This window comes from Lampetra planeri, chromosome 24 (assembly GCF_965212315.1).
Source record: "Lampetra planeri chromosome 24, kcLamPlan1.2.h2, whole genome shotgun sequence".
Classification (NCBI taxonomy): domain Eukaryota; kingdom Metazoa; phylum Chordata; class Hyperoartia; order Petromyzontiformes; family Petromyzontidae; genus Lampetra; species Lampetra planeri.
The window spans coordinates 10,609,378-10,626,509 of record NC_136130.1 but is presented as its reverse complement, the minus strand read 5'-3'; the positions used below and the strand labels follow the sequence as shown (position 1 = coordinate 10,626,509).

Genomic DNA, 17,132 nt, shown 5'->3' with positions numbered 1-17,132 from the left:
GCGAGTTGCGTGCGAGTTGCGTGCGAGATGCGGGATCCGCGCGAGCCCCCCCCCCCGCGTGACGGCGGCGGCCCCGCCGCTCGCGGAGACGGCGACACCGGCTGCTAGGCGGGCGCACGCCTCGGTTGGCCGTTCCACGGTCGCTTCGTCGACGCGATTTCCTCCGTGTCCCGAGTGTGCGTTCGTGGCGGGGGGTGAAGGAAGGGGGGGGGCGGGGGTGGCGGGGTTATGGGGAGAGGTCTCGCGCCTCGCCCCCCGTGTCCACAGGGTTCACGCGCGGGCGGCGCTTCGCCGATTTTATAGAATTTCCTCTGTACAACATCACGACATCACGACTTTACATGAACGACAAAATATCTTCCGGAAGAAAGCTAAACGGGCAGCCTATGCATACAGTTTTGGCCCGATTTTAATACACTTCTGTTCAGAGAAAGAAAAAAAAAACTTTTTGGACATGACATTTAAATAACAAGCCAATGCATTGCCAGCAGATTCCTATTCACCATTATTATTTGAGCGTTTGTTTTGTTGTCTTTATTTACTTAAATAAGCGGCAAGAAATATACGCTCCGTTACTGAGAAGTTTCCGGCGCCCGTGCAGCTGTGCGTGCCGCCGCCGTCCTCACGTTTAATGGAAACGACAGGGGGGGGGGGGAAGTGAGAACTTGAAAAACAAAAACTTTGCAGGAACCGAGAGGCGGCGATAGCAGCAGCAGCATCATCATCATCTTTGTCATTGGCGGGGACTGCGAGAGAAGGGGGGCCACAAACCCCTTCGCTCGCCCGCCCCCCGAAAAAAAACACCCACCACCCGTGCCGCCGCCGTGGCCTCGGCGGACGGGGCCTTGAACAGGGAAGCCCCCCCCCCCACCAACAGACGAAAAACGCAAACGGGGAAGAAAAAAAACGACACGCACGGAAAAACGCGTACAATTTGGGCGCCTCCTCCTCCGCCTCCGCTGCCATCGCTCACACCGGCGGTCCCTTCTCGCGGCGCCCCCGTCAGCGCCGCCGCTCACCGATCGGCGCCGCGGCGCGTGACATTTCGGCGGAAGTGTCCCCGTCGCTCCGGACGGGAGCCGGCGGCGGCGGCGGGGGGAGTTGGGGGGGGGGGCCCGGCCCGGCCCCGCCACTACAGGAACACGCGTCGGAGGTCTCCGGGGGAGGTGATGGTGTTGCACTGGGGACACAGCTTCTTCGCGCCCTGCAACAATCAGGGGGGAAAGAAACGAGAAGACGCGCCGCAACAGCGGTGAGAGGAGGGCCCTCCATCGTTTATGTTTTTTGGAGTCAAACGGACGAACCCCGAAGGGGGCGGCCGAGCGAAGGGAGCGTCGCCGCGCTGCCGAGCGACTCATCACGGTGTCCCAGGGTCGTTACCAAAGCCGGCCGCCACGTGCGACAAAACCGGCCTCAGTTAAATCCAGACCTCGTGTCTCCTGTGCCCTTACACAAAGGGAGTAAACTTTTGGGCTAACAGCTGAACGAGTCGTGCTCAAGTTGAAAGTGCGTCGAGGTGAGGGTCGTTCCGTGCCCTGACCCCTGACCCCTGACCCACCCGACCACCCACCCACGGTGTTTGTTCACGCGATTGATTGCCCGGCGGTCGCGGCGGCGGAGGGACGGAGAATTTGGCGACGCGGCGCTCGGGTTGTGAATCACAACACGGCGGTAATCTCCACCACCGCCGTTCTGCTCCGGTATCTGCTGAGGGTAAACACACCCTACCCGTCCGCCCTCCCGCCCGGGGATCACCGGCTGACAAGCCAGCAGCCCGCGGGGTGCGGGGTTCATTTTCAGCGTGCCCCGTAGCCTCCTAAACTGAGCGCCGAGCTTTAAAAAAAAAAAAACTTTATAAACGAATTAACATAATTGGAGTTGCCACCGGTTCTGCATTTTTGCGCCGGCTTGACTCTGGTTTCCAGTGAGCGGCGGCGTGGAGTGCGCGTTTGTGATTTCGATGTTGTTTGTGTAGCGTGGGGTTTCGGGGGCAAGCTGCTGTAATGAATCAATTACCAGGGTGCGGAGCCAGCATTCCTCGCAGTGGACGTGCCAGCACTGGATTGAGGTGAGCGGCAGCGCGTACGAGTCCTGCAACGCACACAAGCCCCATCGTGAGTGCGGCACGCGCACAGCCCGCCGCAGAGACACGTAGAGAGAGAGACGCGCAGAGAGAGACACGCAGAGAGAGACACGCAGAGAGAGACACGCAGAGAGAGAGACACGCAAAGAGAGAGACACGCAGAGAGAGAGACGCAGAGAGAGAGACACGCAGAGAGAGAGAGACATGCAGAGAGAGACGCAGAGAGAGAGACGTAGAGGGCTCGTCCGGAGACCATAATCACGATAATGATTTGTGTTCAATACAGCGCCGTATACGCCGGGGCATCGATAAATCTGGGAAGGGTCCCGATGGGGGGGGGGGGGGGGGTGGCATGCGGAGTGGCGGTGGAACTCACCATGCAGATCAGACACTTGTGTTTGTCTCCTCGTTTCACCTGCCGCTCCAGGTCGTGGATGCGAGTTTTCAGGGCGGCCACGACGGCCCCCGACACTTCGTCACCGCGACCCGTCCTGGGAGTGGGGGGGGGGGGTGGCGGTCAAGAGGGCGGGGGGGGGGGTCGGCGGAGAGACGCTCAGACACGGTCGCTCTCGGCGGAGAGACCGGCCCCGGGCCTCCCCACGTGACCGCCACGCTCGCTCCCCGCCCGGTGCGTGACGATGCATCGATTCGCCGGCGAATATTGTTCATCTGCCGTACGGCAGTCATGTCCATCCGCCGCAGGTTGAGGGGCTTGCTGTGTGCGGCGTGGGCATTGTCTGACCGTACTCCGCCACTTTGTTCAGTGTGGGTCGGTGTAGTTGGAGAGGAGGGGGGGCAGGGGTCCAGGCTGGGAATCAAACCAGGGTGGCCGGGTTCTTAGCACTGTGCCACTGTGCGCGAACCACTACACCACCGCTCCTTCCACCGTCTCTGAATGGCAGTCACCACAGCTCTGCCACGGACTCTCGTGGTTGCGTGAGAACGCTGCCGGCTGGCGTCGACGAGGTCGGCACCTTCGCCAGGATGGGCCTGGCAACGCTTCCCCGCCAGTGCCGTGGCTCCCGAGTGCGAATGGGAGGGCTAACTATGGCGGATGCCTGCTCTCCCACTCGCTTTATTTCCAACTACATTTCCCGAAATTTCACGAAAAAAAAATGTTTCGCACGTCCTAGTAAACAACAGACGGCGCCGCCTCCATCAAGGCCTCACCTCCATCATGCCGGGACGTTCCAAAACACGGCGCCGCGATGTTTTACCGGTCACGCTTTTTGTTGTTTTTACTTTACAGCGCCGCGCTCTAGTGGTTCAAGGAATCAAAGCCCCCTTTTTTTGGCGAGATATCCCTTTTTGAAAAATGACACCTCGCGATGAGTAACAGTCCTTTTCTTTACCGCGACTGAGTTTTTAAAAGACAGGTCGGGTTGCGAGGCAGACGGAATTTATCAAAATTGATTTATACGCGCTGCGTAACATTTCACGGCGCGATACATCACGCGGCCGCGCGGTGCGGAGAGTCCTGCGGAGCAGCAGCAGCAGGAGGAGGAGGAGGAGGCAGCGCGTGGTTCTTAATAAATCAGTCACCTCGCTGGCCCGACGTGGGGCTGTCAGCGCGAGCGGAAGCCTGCACTTTAATAAAGCCACCGCCGCAGCCGCCGTTCATCAAGCGGTGACAAACAGCTTATGCAAGTTAAATTAAATATTACAAACAAATAATTAAATTACAACAACAACAAAATCTAAATAATCCCCTCGACTCCGCAGCTGTACGGAAAGCGGCCTGTGAATAATTACAATGGTTTTTTTTTTCGTACCAAAAAATAAACAGAACGTAACTGGATTTCCCTAATTTCAGATGTTTAATGTTTCGTTATTCTGCGCCGCTGAGCCGCGCGCCGCTCGTCGCGATCGGTACTGGCACGGCTTCCCGGTAATGTGCACGGCACTCACACGCGCTGCTTGATTACCGCTAATGAGCAACAATTAGGTAAATCCTGAAACCCCTCCACGCGCGCTCTTTCCGCACGATCACGGTTCCCGTCTAATTGCGCCGGCCCGGGATAGAGGCCACGGGCCAAATCATGTGCCGGTGGTGACGATGGCCGTGGGCTCAGGGCCCAGCTGCCAGACTGACCTCCCCCGCCCCTGCCCTCCCCCAGGGTCGCGCACTCCAGCGGAAGGCGGCTACGTGACGCCACCGACACGCCCGGCCAGGGCAAGTCAAGTTTATTTGTTTAACTCGGTAAGAACTCAAGAGAGACCGGGATGAGTTTCATTCGCCGGGTCAGCAACTGACCTGCTACGCGGACACAAGGGCGCATTTAGGAACCGGAATTAAAGTTGAAAGATCGAAGCGAAATAAAGCAATTCAATTCGCACAGATAATAATAGTATAATAATAGTAATGGCATGCATTGATGCAGCAAGGCTTCGCCGAGATTCAGGACCCCTTTTTCGGACATCGCTCCTGCATTGGATGTTTGACCAACTCCATTAACGAGTGGAAAACCCAATTTCTATTATTTCCAAGCGGCATCCCACCAAGCGCTGACCAGGTTAAACCCTGCTCAGCTTCCAAAATCCTACCAGACTGGGCACATTCGGGGAGCGGTTTGGTCGCGGGAGTGAACTGAACAGTGGAATCGCGCACCGGTTGCAATGCCAGAGCTCTTCCCGCTCGCGACATCGGGCGACGGCCACGACTTCGGAATCAGAATATTTATTTAGACTGGAGGAACCCGATATCACTTCGCGACACCTCCTCTCCAGCTCAGCTGCATCTCACACCGTGGCTCTCCGCCCGCCGCGACGGTTCCCGCCCATCGCTCTCCGTCAGCGGAGGGGCCACCCCGTCCCCGTCCCCCTCCGACGCATCTCTCGCCATCACGCCGCGCCCCCCCCCCCCTCTTCCTCCCCTCCCCGCGCCCGACGAGCCGCTTCGCTTACTTGTCGCCGTCCCCCTCCGCCGACTTGTGCTGCTCCTGCGAGGCGGCGGTGGCGCCGTCTCCCTCGCCGGCGCTCGTGGACGGGGTCTCTGCGGTCACGCAGGAGGACGAGGCCACGGTGGTTAATTCACGAGGCCGCCCCGGGGCCGCTGGCGGCAGAGCAGAGCCAAACCGCTGGAGCCGTGCACTTTTAAATCGAGATTGAAAACTAATTTCTTCAAAACTGCTTGTTGTTGTTGAATCTGGTTTGTTGTTCGCCCCCCCCCGCACCTCCGATTAGCACGGTTGGGTTGGTACGGTGCGAAAGAAGTTCAACGTACAAACTGTAATTTCCTGAATGCTCCTGGCCCGAACGGGGGACCACAAGCTCCCAACGAGTGCTGCCAGGGCACATCGCAGGTTAAAGACGCGGTCACTGCACAAGACTCCCTTAATTGCATCCTCGGTAAACTAAACAGCTAGGGGCCATTGTTGGCAGTAGCGCGCAAGCTTGAATTTCACCCGCTTCCCAGGTTCATCGTTATCCAGGCCTCACAGCGGCAGGGAATGGCACAGACTGAGCCCTGTCTCAGAGCAGAGAGAATGCCTTGCAGACGGATATCGCACTCCTCACTGCTTGATCTCCTCCATAGCGTGCACACTGATCACTGTCCAAAAGCATTATTCATGATGAATGTGGTCCATGTGCTTTTAATTCTTATACATATGTTACAGTTGCGTGCTGGGGTGAGACAATGAATGAATGAAGGAACGAGCGCTGAGTTGCAAAATAATGTTTGTGAGTGCCGATAAACAGCGCTGGATTTCAGGCTGCGATGATGGTATGGTGCGGGGGTGGGGGGGAGCCGGAGGTGTTGGCTGGTGGTGCAGGTGAGACGGAGGTGAGACGGAGGTGAGACGGAGCATTCCGTACCGTCGCTGGGCCACGTAGCGGCCTCGGAGCCGGGGCGCGCGGAGGGAGCTGGCGAGCCGTCCGCACTGCGGGGAGACGAGCGCGCGTGAGTCACGGCGCGGGGGGGAGGGGAAGGGGGGGGGGCGCGCGGGATAACGCCGGGCTCTGCGGGCGCGTACGGAAACACAGGTGTCGAGTGCGCGTGGCCGAGACGGACGGCGCTACAGGTGCGGTCGCCCGCCTTGCGCCGCCGCCGCCGCGATCGCGTCCCGTCGCTCACGCGCGCGACGCGGCGCGGCGGCCCGGCGGCCCGCATCAGGGCCGCCATTGTTCAGAGCTGTCGGCGCGTGCCGTAAACAAAGTTCCTCCACCGCGTGTTTTTATTTCAGATTCGCCCTGGGATTGGACCGCGGGCTCGAGTTTCGTCGGCGACTTTCGGCGGGCTCCTTGATCGCTCCCCCTCCCCCCCCACCCCTCGCGCCCAATCATCCGCAGGACGGGCGACTCGTTCAGCGCCGTCCCGCGCTCGCCGTCGCCGCCGCCGGGACGCATTAACACCTGCCGGGGACACGCATGACGGCCGGCCGGTCGGAGCCGGGAGACCGCTCCCACGGCACGGTCGGCCGGCGATGCGGGTGGCGGCATGGGCGGCGCTGCGGTGCGAGTGTCGCGCCCGCATGCCGCCGATCCGCGGCTCCCGTCAACAACGCTCGGAGAAGCGTGGAGCGCGCCGCACGTGGGAGGTGGGGAGGTGGGGGGGGGGGGCCCGCGTCTCTCTCACAGACGCGGAGACGAGCCTCGAGGAGAGCCTTTGGCCGAGTCGTTTTGCGATTTAAAACTTTTATGTTCCGCGTTACTTTATTTAACGGCGGGATTTACCACCGAACCACATGAGCCGAGGGAATCCCTCCCTCTGAATGGAGCGCTCATTCGGGCACACTTTTAAATTAAATTTCAATAGGCAGCTCGGATTTTTGATGAGCAGCAATTTCCGAAACCCCCCCCCCCACCCCGCCCGCCCGCACCAACTCATTTAATATTAAAATTTAACTGGTGTCGGAAGGTAATAGAGCTACAAATTCACGAGAGCGTAGACCGTCGCGAAGAGAGACACCGTGGCTTCGACAAGCCGTCTCAAAGTCGCCCAAAGTCACCGCCCCCCCCCCCCCCCCCCCGCGTGGCCACGGCGACTCCTCTCGTCCGCACCGCTGAGCGTTCGGACCGCCCTGCGTTCCCTTCCGACCCCGCGTCGCACGCCGCAACCCCCTTGCCAAGAGGAGACCTCTGATCTCAGCGTGCTAACAACTGTTCGAAAATAAAATACCGAAAAGAGTTTATCGATACTTCTTGCTGAGCAGGCATTGTAGCTAACGATGCAATATATATACGGATATATGTATCTGAGTGTAAGGATGGCATAGAGCGGCCTGCGTGGGATGACTCGGGAGTGACGCCGGCGGCGCGCCGCTCACCTGGCACCGGCGGGGCGAGGGCTCTCGCGCGCCAGCTGCTCCCCGCCGCCGCCGCCTCTGTCCCCCGTGCTGCACGGGATGATGTCCGATTCCGAGTACCTGGAGCGTCGCGTTGTCAAGGAAGCCTCGCCAAACACTGGCTCTCCCCACCGAACTCTGCAGGGCCTGCTAGTGCTGGTGGTGCTGGCGGTGGTGCTGGCGGTGGTGTTGATGCTGGTGGTGTTGATGCTTGTGGTATTGGTGGTGGTGGTGCTGGTGGGGGTGGTGTTGGCGGTGGTGCTGCTGGTGGAGTTGATGTTGCTGGTGGTGGTGCTGGTGGTGACGGGGTTGGTGTTGGTGGGTGTACTGGTGCAGGTAGAGCTGGTGGTGCTGCTAGTGATGCTGGTGGTGGTGGTGCCGCTGGTGTTGGCGGCAGCGACAGTGCTGCTGCTGGTGCTGGTGGGGGTGCGCCGTCAGCGGAGGGGGGTGGAGGATACTGTGGCTTGCCGTAGTCCAGCGTGTCGTCCCCGTCCACATCCAGGTCCGCGTCGCTGTCGTGGCCGTCGAGGCGAGCGCCGTGCAGCGCGGACAGCGCCAGCATCGGGTGAGCGCCTGCCAAGACAAACGTCCCCCAGGTAGCCTCAGACACAGACTTTTGGGGCAAGTGCGAGCGCCTGCGAAGACCGGCGCGGTGCGCAAGGGGGGGGGGCGGACTGGCCAGAACCACGGCCCGGCCGCCTTTGTCTCCCCAATGCCGATATTTGTTTACACACTGCATCTGGGTGGTCGTTTAAGGCCGAGTCAACGTTAAAGGAAGGGTGCAGGAAAGGCTCAGGTGGCACTTGCCACTGCTGTGTCCCATGGCCGGCAATGAAACTCAAGTTGCCAGGTTTATAGTGCAGTGTGTGAACCACTCTACCACCACCATTCGCACACACACACACACACGTCATATGTGCGTCCGCACACGTGCACATACACACTGAGAAACAAACAAGGGAGCGACCCCATCATACGACCATATGGTGAACACCATAGCGTCATGCAAAACTAAAATGTTTAACTTCCCTTAATCCACTGCGTACCATAAATCTGTGCCTCCTCCACGCCCCCCCCTCCCCCCGTCCAGCAAAATCACAACATTTCACTAGCGCGCCCAACACACACACACGCATGCACGTACACACATACACGGACACAAACGCACACACGTACACACACGTGTTGGGGCAAGTGCTGTTAACGAGCACGCACAGACACACACGCATGCACAAAGACAAAGAAAGACACACACACAGACGCATATTACACGGGACACAAATCGGCAAGTGCAACTCTGCGAGGCGGCTGGGCCCCGGCGACGGGACTGCGTGGGAGCCGACAGATTGACAGCGGAGTGGGCCGCGAGCACACGCTCGTTCCATGAGCGAGCGGGCGGGCGGGCAGACGGGCGGGCGAGCTCCATCTCGGACCATTATGGTGAGGGATCGCACCCCTCGTTGTGGCCCGAGGTCCAATTACACACGCCCCTGGGCCCCGCGGCCATCCTGACAAACGGCGACACTAATTCACGGTCGTATTTAAATGGGACGGCCCAGGGCGGGGAGGCGGTGTGCGGCACTGCCCGGTCAAGAGGGCCTGCCGAAAACCGCTCCTTCCCGGCCCGAATCGCTGCTAATTTGATCAATGCATCAGCGGCTTTTCGACCGCCGCCGCCGCTGCCCCAAAGCGTTCATGGATCACGAGGCTGTTAGCGCACCGCGTGCGATGTGGGGAGGTGACTTTGCATCGATCGCGCGGGTGGCGAAAATAACGTTCTCCCCCCGCGACGGCGAGGACGTGGCTGTCCTCACCGTGCGGATTCTGCCGGGCGTGCCGCTCGGATCCCAGTCTCGCCGGGGCGGCGGCAGCAAAACCGCAAGGGGAGATTTTCTTGGGTTTTTTTTTCCTCTTTCCCTTTTCTCCCCTCCGCCCGGCACGGCCGCAGCGGGGATTTAGCGCCCGGGCGGGAGACGCGGCGCGCTCTCAAAACACCGCCATCGGTAATCAGGAGCGGCACGTGACTCGGGGCATTAAACAGAAATCGTGTAAATGCTAAACGTGTCACTCGGGGGAGTATTTATGCCGTAAGTGACCTGCTGAGCGGCAATCATATTTGGAGGGTGGCCGTGTTTTAGACAAATTGCCGTCTGCACTGGCGGCACGACGGAGATTGTTCCGACTGTAATCTAATCATTCTCCCGACTCGTGATGAAATAAGTCTATACAAACACGCCGCGACTCGAGACACATTTAACATCTTCGCGAAATATTGGGATCCGCCCGCGAACGGGGATTCGCGGCCGCTTGCCTGCGACGCGCCCTTTCGCACGGGACTTAGGCCACATTAGTAAAAAAAAACGGAATTAAATAAAATTAAATCTGGTGTCCGCGCATCGCCCTTGCACCGAAAATCGTGGCGCAAATAAATATATAAGGAGGCCCAGAGCGGTGGCTTTCACCTTGCTGTCAGCCCCACTCTAAGCCACGTCCACCGCTCCGCCTAAAGAGGAGCTGACAGGTAATCCAATCCCCACAGGAAAAGGTCAGCAGCGCTTTAAATGCCTTTCAATCACCGCCCGGGGAGCGAGTGAGCGAGCGAGCGAGCGGGGGGCAAGAGTGAGCGAAGGCGGCGGCGGTGGCGGCGGTGGCGGCGGCGGCGACGGTGCTGGCGAGCGCGCGTAGTGTGCGCGCTCACGCCCCGCGCCCTCCCACGACAAATCGATGCCGCCGCTCGCGGAGTGGGGACTAGCGAAGACTCGTGAGCGGGCGGGCGAGGGAGCGGGGGGGGCAGGGAGGCGCGCACGTGCGTGCGTGTGTAAGTGTGCCGATAGCGGTGACACCCGCCGCGCGGTGACCCGGGGCCTCGCTATTTACAACCGCGGACCCCGGGCACTGAACTCGGCCGAGCGCCCGCGCTGCCTCGTAATCCCCTTTCGCCGAGCGCGGCCAAGAGCGGCCGTGTCGGCGGCCGTGTTGGCGGCACTCGCCGCCAAACTTTGCGATTATCCCCGACGTTGGCGCATCGAGCCGCGGGAAGGCAGCCGGCAAATTACACGGCCAGAAATCCCTCTCCTCCCCCCCATCGGCTGCCCCTACCCGCTACCGGAGCTCTCAATTTTAATGCACAGCTACGAATGCTACAGGCATTCCCGTTAAGGTATAATGGTACAAGTTAGCGGAGTGGAGTGGAGTTGGTCCTGTTTGTTCTACGGTTATGGGAACTGTGCGGTGTCAGGAGAAATTACTGTGAGAGGAGAGTTGCGTGTCCGGCGGTCACAGCATTTGAATAAACGTCGGCCGACTAAGTTGAGCGAGGCCTCATTATGTCTGGAAGAAACCAGTGACCTACCTTTATTAAGATGACCTTTAAACAACCTCTAACCTTTGACCGAGGTAAAAACAAACGGTGGAAATATTTCACCATGATTCATTAATGGGGGTTTTTACGTACGTACAAACACTCTCCGGCCATTCCTCTGAGTTCGAGTCGATAGTCAAGAAGCGGTTGGCAAAATGCGGCAAACTCTAGGCAACAATTTCGATTTAAAGCTTTCGTGACTGCAGGGATTCATCTTCTTGGTTCTTTCGGTAAAGTCACATAGAATGGAAATAATAAAATAATAAAAATAAAACATAACAAGCGGAGGAAAACTTGAGAGCCTTCACGGGAAATGTCCAGGACTTCCAACGTGAACACGTCTCGTGTAAATTACCTGGGGCACAAACAACTCAGGAGGAGCGGCATAGCCCTGGGAGTGGAGAACTCGGAGCACTCAAACACGGCAGGCGATGACGCCGTCGTACGCAGAATCAGAATATTGATTGATACTGAAGGAATCCGTTGCGCTACAAAGCTCTTTTTTCACAGATGCCCAGGCGATGACGAGGAGATTGCATCACGCGCTTCCGACAGCGCACGCTGCGTCTCGGCTTCCCCCTGAGATGCGATGGCTATCGTGGTAGCACGAGCGAGACCAGACCCCAGGCGGCCGCGCGTCCGAGACCTGCGCTCAGGACGCGAGCGTTTCGCTCCGCTGGACGATTGACAGCTCGGGGCACGAGGCTCTGCGCTGCACTGTTATCGGCTGTCACTCGCTTTGTGCCAGTTCCGCTGTCGCGTCAGAGGCGACAGAAGCCTCGCCGGGAATCCCACCTGGTCAAATAAAGTCTATCAATCAATTACCAATCGGTCAATTAACGCCTCTGCGCGTAATTAATCGCGGCCAATTAACGCTGCTCGCCGGGCAGAGGCTCCCAAGACGGCGAGGCCCGGAGAGGGAGGCTCGGGGGGGGGGGGGGGGGGGAATTGGGGGGGGGGGGGGCAATAGGTGTCGCTCGCCCCGGCCTGACACCCCGCTCCGTGGAGACTGCACGGAGGGGGCACCGCCTTCAGGAGTCCAACGGGGGACACTGAGGGGGGGGGGGTTCGGGCTGCTGACAGAGCCACACCCCCCGCCCTCCTCCCCCACCTCCACCGATACCCCTCGGGCGACAGCCGTGGTGGAGCAGGAATTGACAATAAGTGACACGCGCTTAAATATTTGATGAGCGGCCTAAATGAAACGGCACGAAATCCTGCCACTGTAATTAGGACGCGCAAGACGGAGAGGGTGCACATTACGGTTATTGCCCTCGCGGTGGCCGTGGCGTTTGTGACGCCGAGTGAGTGAGCGAGCGTGCGAGCGTGAGCGCTACCGGGCGGAGGAGTGGCACTCACAACAACGAGCGGAGCGCCGGGCGGCTAAATACAGCGGGGTGGCACGGTGGGGAGCGCAGCTGGTGCATCTGTCAGTCATCTCGGCCCGTCAACCCGTAACACCTGGGCCTGTCCCGTGAACTCCTGCCAGCGAACCTCCGACGCTTCACGTGGCCTCAAGGTGCACCTAGCCTGGCACAAGCACCGTGGTCGCGAGCGCCGCACTCTGGACTCACCTTTGGCGGCGCCGTCGAGCAGTGGCGGCGCGGGCAGTCGCGGGGGCCGGCACCACTCGAACTCGTCGTAACGATGGTGGCCTCCTCCCACCCTCCGCTCGCCCTCCGTCTCCATCTCCTCGTCCTCGTTGGCGAACGAGCCATCGTACTGCTCCGGCGGCGGCGGCGGCGATGACAGCGTAGCCGGCAGTCCGGACACAAACGGAGTTCGCGTTAATGCCGGCACAGACACGGCAAACGGTGACGCACGGGGTCAGGCTAAAGTCGAGGGACCGCACGCGGCCGAATGAAATGCCTCTCATGCCGCCGCTCGGGGCTTCTGGGAGCTGTGCCCAGTGCTTTGCCGTGTACACACGCACGCACAGCCACGTACGCACGCACACACAAAGATCTCCAATTCATCCTTAACCACCTCTTGGTGCACATGATGTTAACGAGCAGCTACGAAGGCGTGCATGTGGCAGGCGAGCGGGGTGGATGGCCAGCACCACGCACGGCCACCTTTGTCTCCCCTGTGCTGCACTTTGGGGAAGCCCATGAACCGGTTCAAATATTCGGCACTCTCATTGGTCGTGAGCGGAGATAGAACCCGGGTCTCTGCTCGGTTCGCAGCACAGTGCGCTAACCACTACACCACCACTCCCCACACACAGTGCGCTAAACACTGCACCACCGCTCCCCACACACACACACAGTGCGCTAACCACTACACCACCGCTCCCCACACACAGACACAGTGCGCTAACCACTACACCACCGCTCCCCACACACACACACACACAGTGCTATTATTTAATTCATTATTTTATCTTTATACGTGACTTTACCGAAAGAACCAAAGAATAATTCCTGCAGTCACGAAAGCTCCAAAATTAAGAGTGCGCCAACTACTATACCACCGCTCCCCACACACACACACAGTGCGCTAACCACTACACCACCGCTCCCCACACACACACACACAGTGCGCTAACCACTACACCACCGCTCCACACACACACACACACAGTGCGCTAACCACTACACCACCGCTCCACACACACAGAGACGCACGTTCCCTCTAACTCCGCGTAGCGGTCGGAGAGGGAAAACTTTGTGCAGCAGTCGGCACCGCCTGCAAGGCTCCAAGCGAGACCCCCCCCCCACTCACCACCCCCCCACCAACCACCCCTCCCACCACCCCGCCCCCCTCCCCCGCTCGTTGTACCTGCCCTTCCTCCAGCGGCTTCTTCCTCTTGTTCTTCCCGATGCGAGCTGGGGGCGACACGCAGCAGAGCGGCAGAGTTACTCGGCGCCTCAAGCCACCGGCGGCGCCCCTTGGAGACGCAAGACGTGATGAGTCGGCACGGAGACATGGGACAGAGTGCAAGGCGGTTTGTGGCGCTTACACAAATACAACTCTCCCAAGGTGTATAATGATCGCACGTGTTTACATATTCAGGCGCGCACGCAAACACACACAAAGGCAAAGATCCTCCGCATAGCCTTGACAGACTTTTGGGGCAAGTGCCGTTAGTGAGCACCTATGAAGGCCGAACACACAGACACACACACAGTCACACACAGACACACAGTCACACAGACTCACACGCACACACACATAGACACGCACACACAGACTCACACACACAGACACACACACAGACACACACACAGACACACACACACAGACACACACACAGACACACACAGAAAGGGAAATGCAGTGGCAGTGACGGGGATGCTGGAGGTGTCACTCGGCTTTGGGCTGCTGCCCCCGTGAGCCCCCTCCCCTCATCCCTCACCCCGTCCCCCACGCCCCTCCCCTCATCCCTCGCCCCGTCCCCCACGCCCCTCCCCTCATCCCTCGCCCCGTCCCCCACGCCCCTCCCCTCATCCCTCACCCCGTCCCCCACGCCCCTCCCCTCATCCCTCGCCCCGTCCCCCACGCCCCTCCCCTCATCCCTCGCCCCGTCCCCCACGCCCCTCCCCTCATCCCTCGCCCCGTCCCCCACGCCCCTCCCCTCATCCCTCACCCCGTCCCCCACGCCCCTCCCCTCATCCCTCGCCCCGTCCCCCACGCCCCTCCCCTCATCCCTCACCCCGTCCCCCACGCCCCTCCCCTCATCCCTCACCCCGTCCCCCACGCCCCTCCCCTCACCCGCGGTCTCCGCTCTCCGTGATCCCCGCGCCCGGCGGTGCCAGACGGGGGGGTGGGGGCATGCTGGGTGGGGGGGGCCCTCCGCTTTTATTCGAGCGGCCTGGGCTTAGTTAGGGGACTAACGACGCAGAAGGCCCCTTCTTGCCCTCGTTGCTCATTTGCGCCGAACCCGTGAGCCACCGCCGCTGCCACCGCCGCCAAAACCTCAACGAGCCGGGGGGGTGGGGGAGGGAGCGAGCGACACGCCATTAAATCCTCACCGACCTAACGGGCGGGTCGGCGACTGCCGGCTACCCCGATGTAAACGGCCGCCGTGACCGTTCGCTGCCTGGGCAGTGCATAAATGATTCAAAGTCGGTTATTTCCCTACAGATTGCCCCCCCCCCCTCATGATGAGGGGCAGGGAGATCGATACTAAGTTGCTTTCCGGCAGATTTCCAGTCCTTTTTGGGGGGGTGAGGGGCGCTGTCGCCGACGCGATCAATAGGCAATATGAACTGCGTCGCGCCTGCCCCGCGGAAAGTTTAAGGCGGCTCATTAGGCGGTGTCGATACATCTCCTCCGGAGCACCTCGCGGCACCGACGTTGATAAGCGTCGGTGACGCGGCGTCGCCGTGAACTCCGCGGTGCGTTTGGCGCGCGCTGGGGGGGGGGGAAGGGGGGCGGCCACGGGAGCAACTTTTGTTATTTTTGTATTTAAATTGGGCAGGTAACGGTCGCTTTGGCGACCTGCGACGATCTTGTTTTGTGCTTTCGCGGTTTCCGCGCGTTCCGTTCCCTAGCCCGCGCTGTTGCCCGTATCGACATCTGGGAGAGTTCAGCGTCAGCCGCGTGGGGATTCGAGGCGCGTCTGTGAGGAATCGAGTCCAGGCTGTTGCTGCGGCGGCTGCAGCTGACGGCCAAGGAGCAGGTTGTTGTTTTTTTGTCCACGCCGACAGCCAAATCGGTTTTTGATTATTCGCCACGGCCGTTACCTCGGCCCAGAAACGGTAAACCGACGGGCAACAACAGCTGCATTGGAACTTGTTTTTTTTAAATGAATAAAGTGAAGTATAAAGAGGACCGCAACTTTAATGTGGACCTGCATCTCGTTAACGTGGTCACGGTGCCGGCGGTAATGGGGCATGAGGGCGGCCGTAAAACGCCCCGGCTCAACCGGCTCCGCCGCCGACCTTCGGCCAGTGGCACCCTCGGCAAAGGAGCCGCGCCGTGGCGCCTTCGCGAGCTGCCGGGCACGCGAGGCGCCGCTCCACACCTCCACCTGTCCCGAGCGAACAGAGGACCCGGCCCACGGAGCCGGGCTGGGGCGGGGGAGGGGGGTACGGGGCCCACCGGCTGCGCGCGCCGCTGCCTCTGCCTCGCGGGATGAACGGCCGTGCCAGGTGTGAGGGATTACGGCTCGGCCGCACGCTCTGACGGACTCGCCCGACGGGTGGCGGGCGCCAACAGCGACGAGGGAGGGGACAGAGGGAACGCGACATCCGGGTTTTGCACCGCGAGTCCTTCGGCGCGACGTCCGACGTTTCGCACCCCCCCCCATCCCACCGACGCTCGGCCCCTGGGTGCGCACGACGGAACGTCGGACGCGGCGCCCGGACAGCGCGCGACAAGCGGAGAGAGGCTGGTGTCCCTGATGGTGTCGGCACCGGGGACCCACACGCCAGAGGTGGCCGTGCGACTTCGGGCTCAGAAACGCTGGGCCAGCAATGCCGAGATCCTCGGTTTCATGTGTGGGATCAACTGCGTGTGGTTCTGCAGCGAGATAATGGTCTCAGCCAGGTCACCAATAACTGCACAAACAACCCTCCCGTGTTCAATTTAATATTTCACTTAATTAGGCCAAATTACAGCTCTGCTAATTATATTTTCAAGCGACTACTTTTTCCTGAGCAGGGCACGTGGGATAGCCCCTAGTCTGTAGACCTCAGCAGTAGTTCCATAACACCTCCTTCAGCGGACCTTTCTCACGCAGGGGGCGATGCACTGCTCTCGAGGGTGTATCTATCGCACGACCGGGGTGAGAATCACAAACAACAAAACAAACTGGGGCCGACGCCGCCGCTCACCGTTGAGTCTTGACTGGCGGTTGGATCTGACGCGCAGGAAGGTCTGGAGACAGAACACACACGCAACAGGGCAGCAGCGTCAAGAGCCGGTCCTCCCGCCCCGTGTGCTCGTTAATGACACGGCGCCTAATCGCGTTACTCCCAGCGCAAGTTTCTGACAAATTCTCATCCAGCGAGCGAACGAGGGGCGGTGGCGGCGATCACGAATCACGCGGCACCGCGGAAAGCGGCGGGAGGGCGCCGGCAATTTATTTCCGCTTCGTTAGACGCGTTTGGAGAGATAATTGTTCGGTAATAAGTGACGTCCCTTGCGAGCCGCGGGACGTAGCCTCGTATAACCGAGTCAGCGTGAAGTCCGGGAGTTTAAAATTAACCCAGTGCACAACGCTTCGAGATCGTAATAACTGCGCGGCTCGTTTCGCAGGAAGCTCTTGACGGTTCACCGCTGTTTATAAAACTGGTGTTTTTACGAAATGCGATTTATTCAATTAATTTGTTTTGCATGCGTGCGCGCGGACTGAGGCTGCAGTCGGAGGTGGCGTCGTACGGCCCAGCGGTGCGCCATCTCTCAATAAGTGGTTAATTAAAAATAATAACAGAGCTCCGTGGTTTTTGTTTGCAGT

General features: G+C 60.0%; 1 protein-coding gene across 1 annotated transcript in view; it reads right to left on the bottom strand.

The window, feature by feature from the left end:
* Positions 1-391: 391 nt before the first annotated feature.
* The window catches only part of LOC144726843 (E3 ubiquitin-protein ligase RNF220-like), a 93,317-nt gene continuing 76,576 nt past the window's right edge, over positions 392-17,132 (bottom strand). Inside the window, exons 5-14 of the mRNA XM_078605797.1 lie at positions 16,510-16,552; positions 13,511-13,557; positions 12,304-12,451; positions 7,827-7,941; positions 7,351-7,449; positions 5,900-5,964; positions 4,988-5,075; positions 2,460-2,574; positions 2,017-2,091; positions 392-1,204 (exon numbers count right to left, since the gene is read on the bottom strand). Coding sequence (XP_078461923.1) covers positions 1,133-1,204; positions 2,017-2,091; positions 2,460-2,574; positions 4,988-5,075; positions 5,900-5,964; positions 7,351-7,449; positions 7,827-7,941; positions 12,304-12,451; positions 13,511-13,557; positions 16,510-16,552 — 867 coding nt within the window. The 3' untranslated portion in view covers positions 392-1,132. The remainder of the gene's footprint in view (positions 1,205-2,016; positions 2,092-2,459; positions 2,575-4,987; positions 5,076-5,899; positions 5,965-7,350; positions 7,450-7,826; positions 7,942-12,303; positions 12,452-13,510; positions 13,558-16,509; positions 16,553-17,132) is intronic.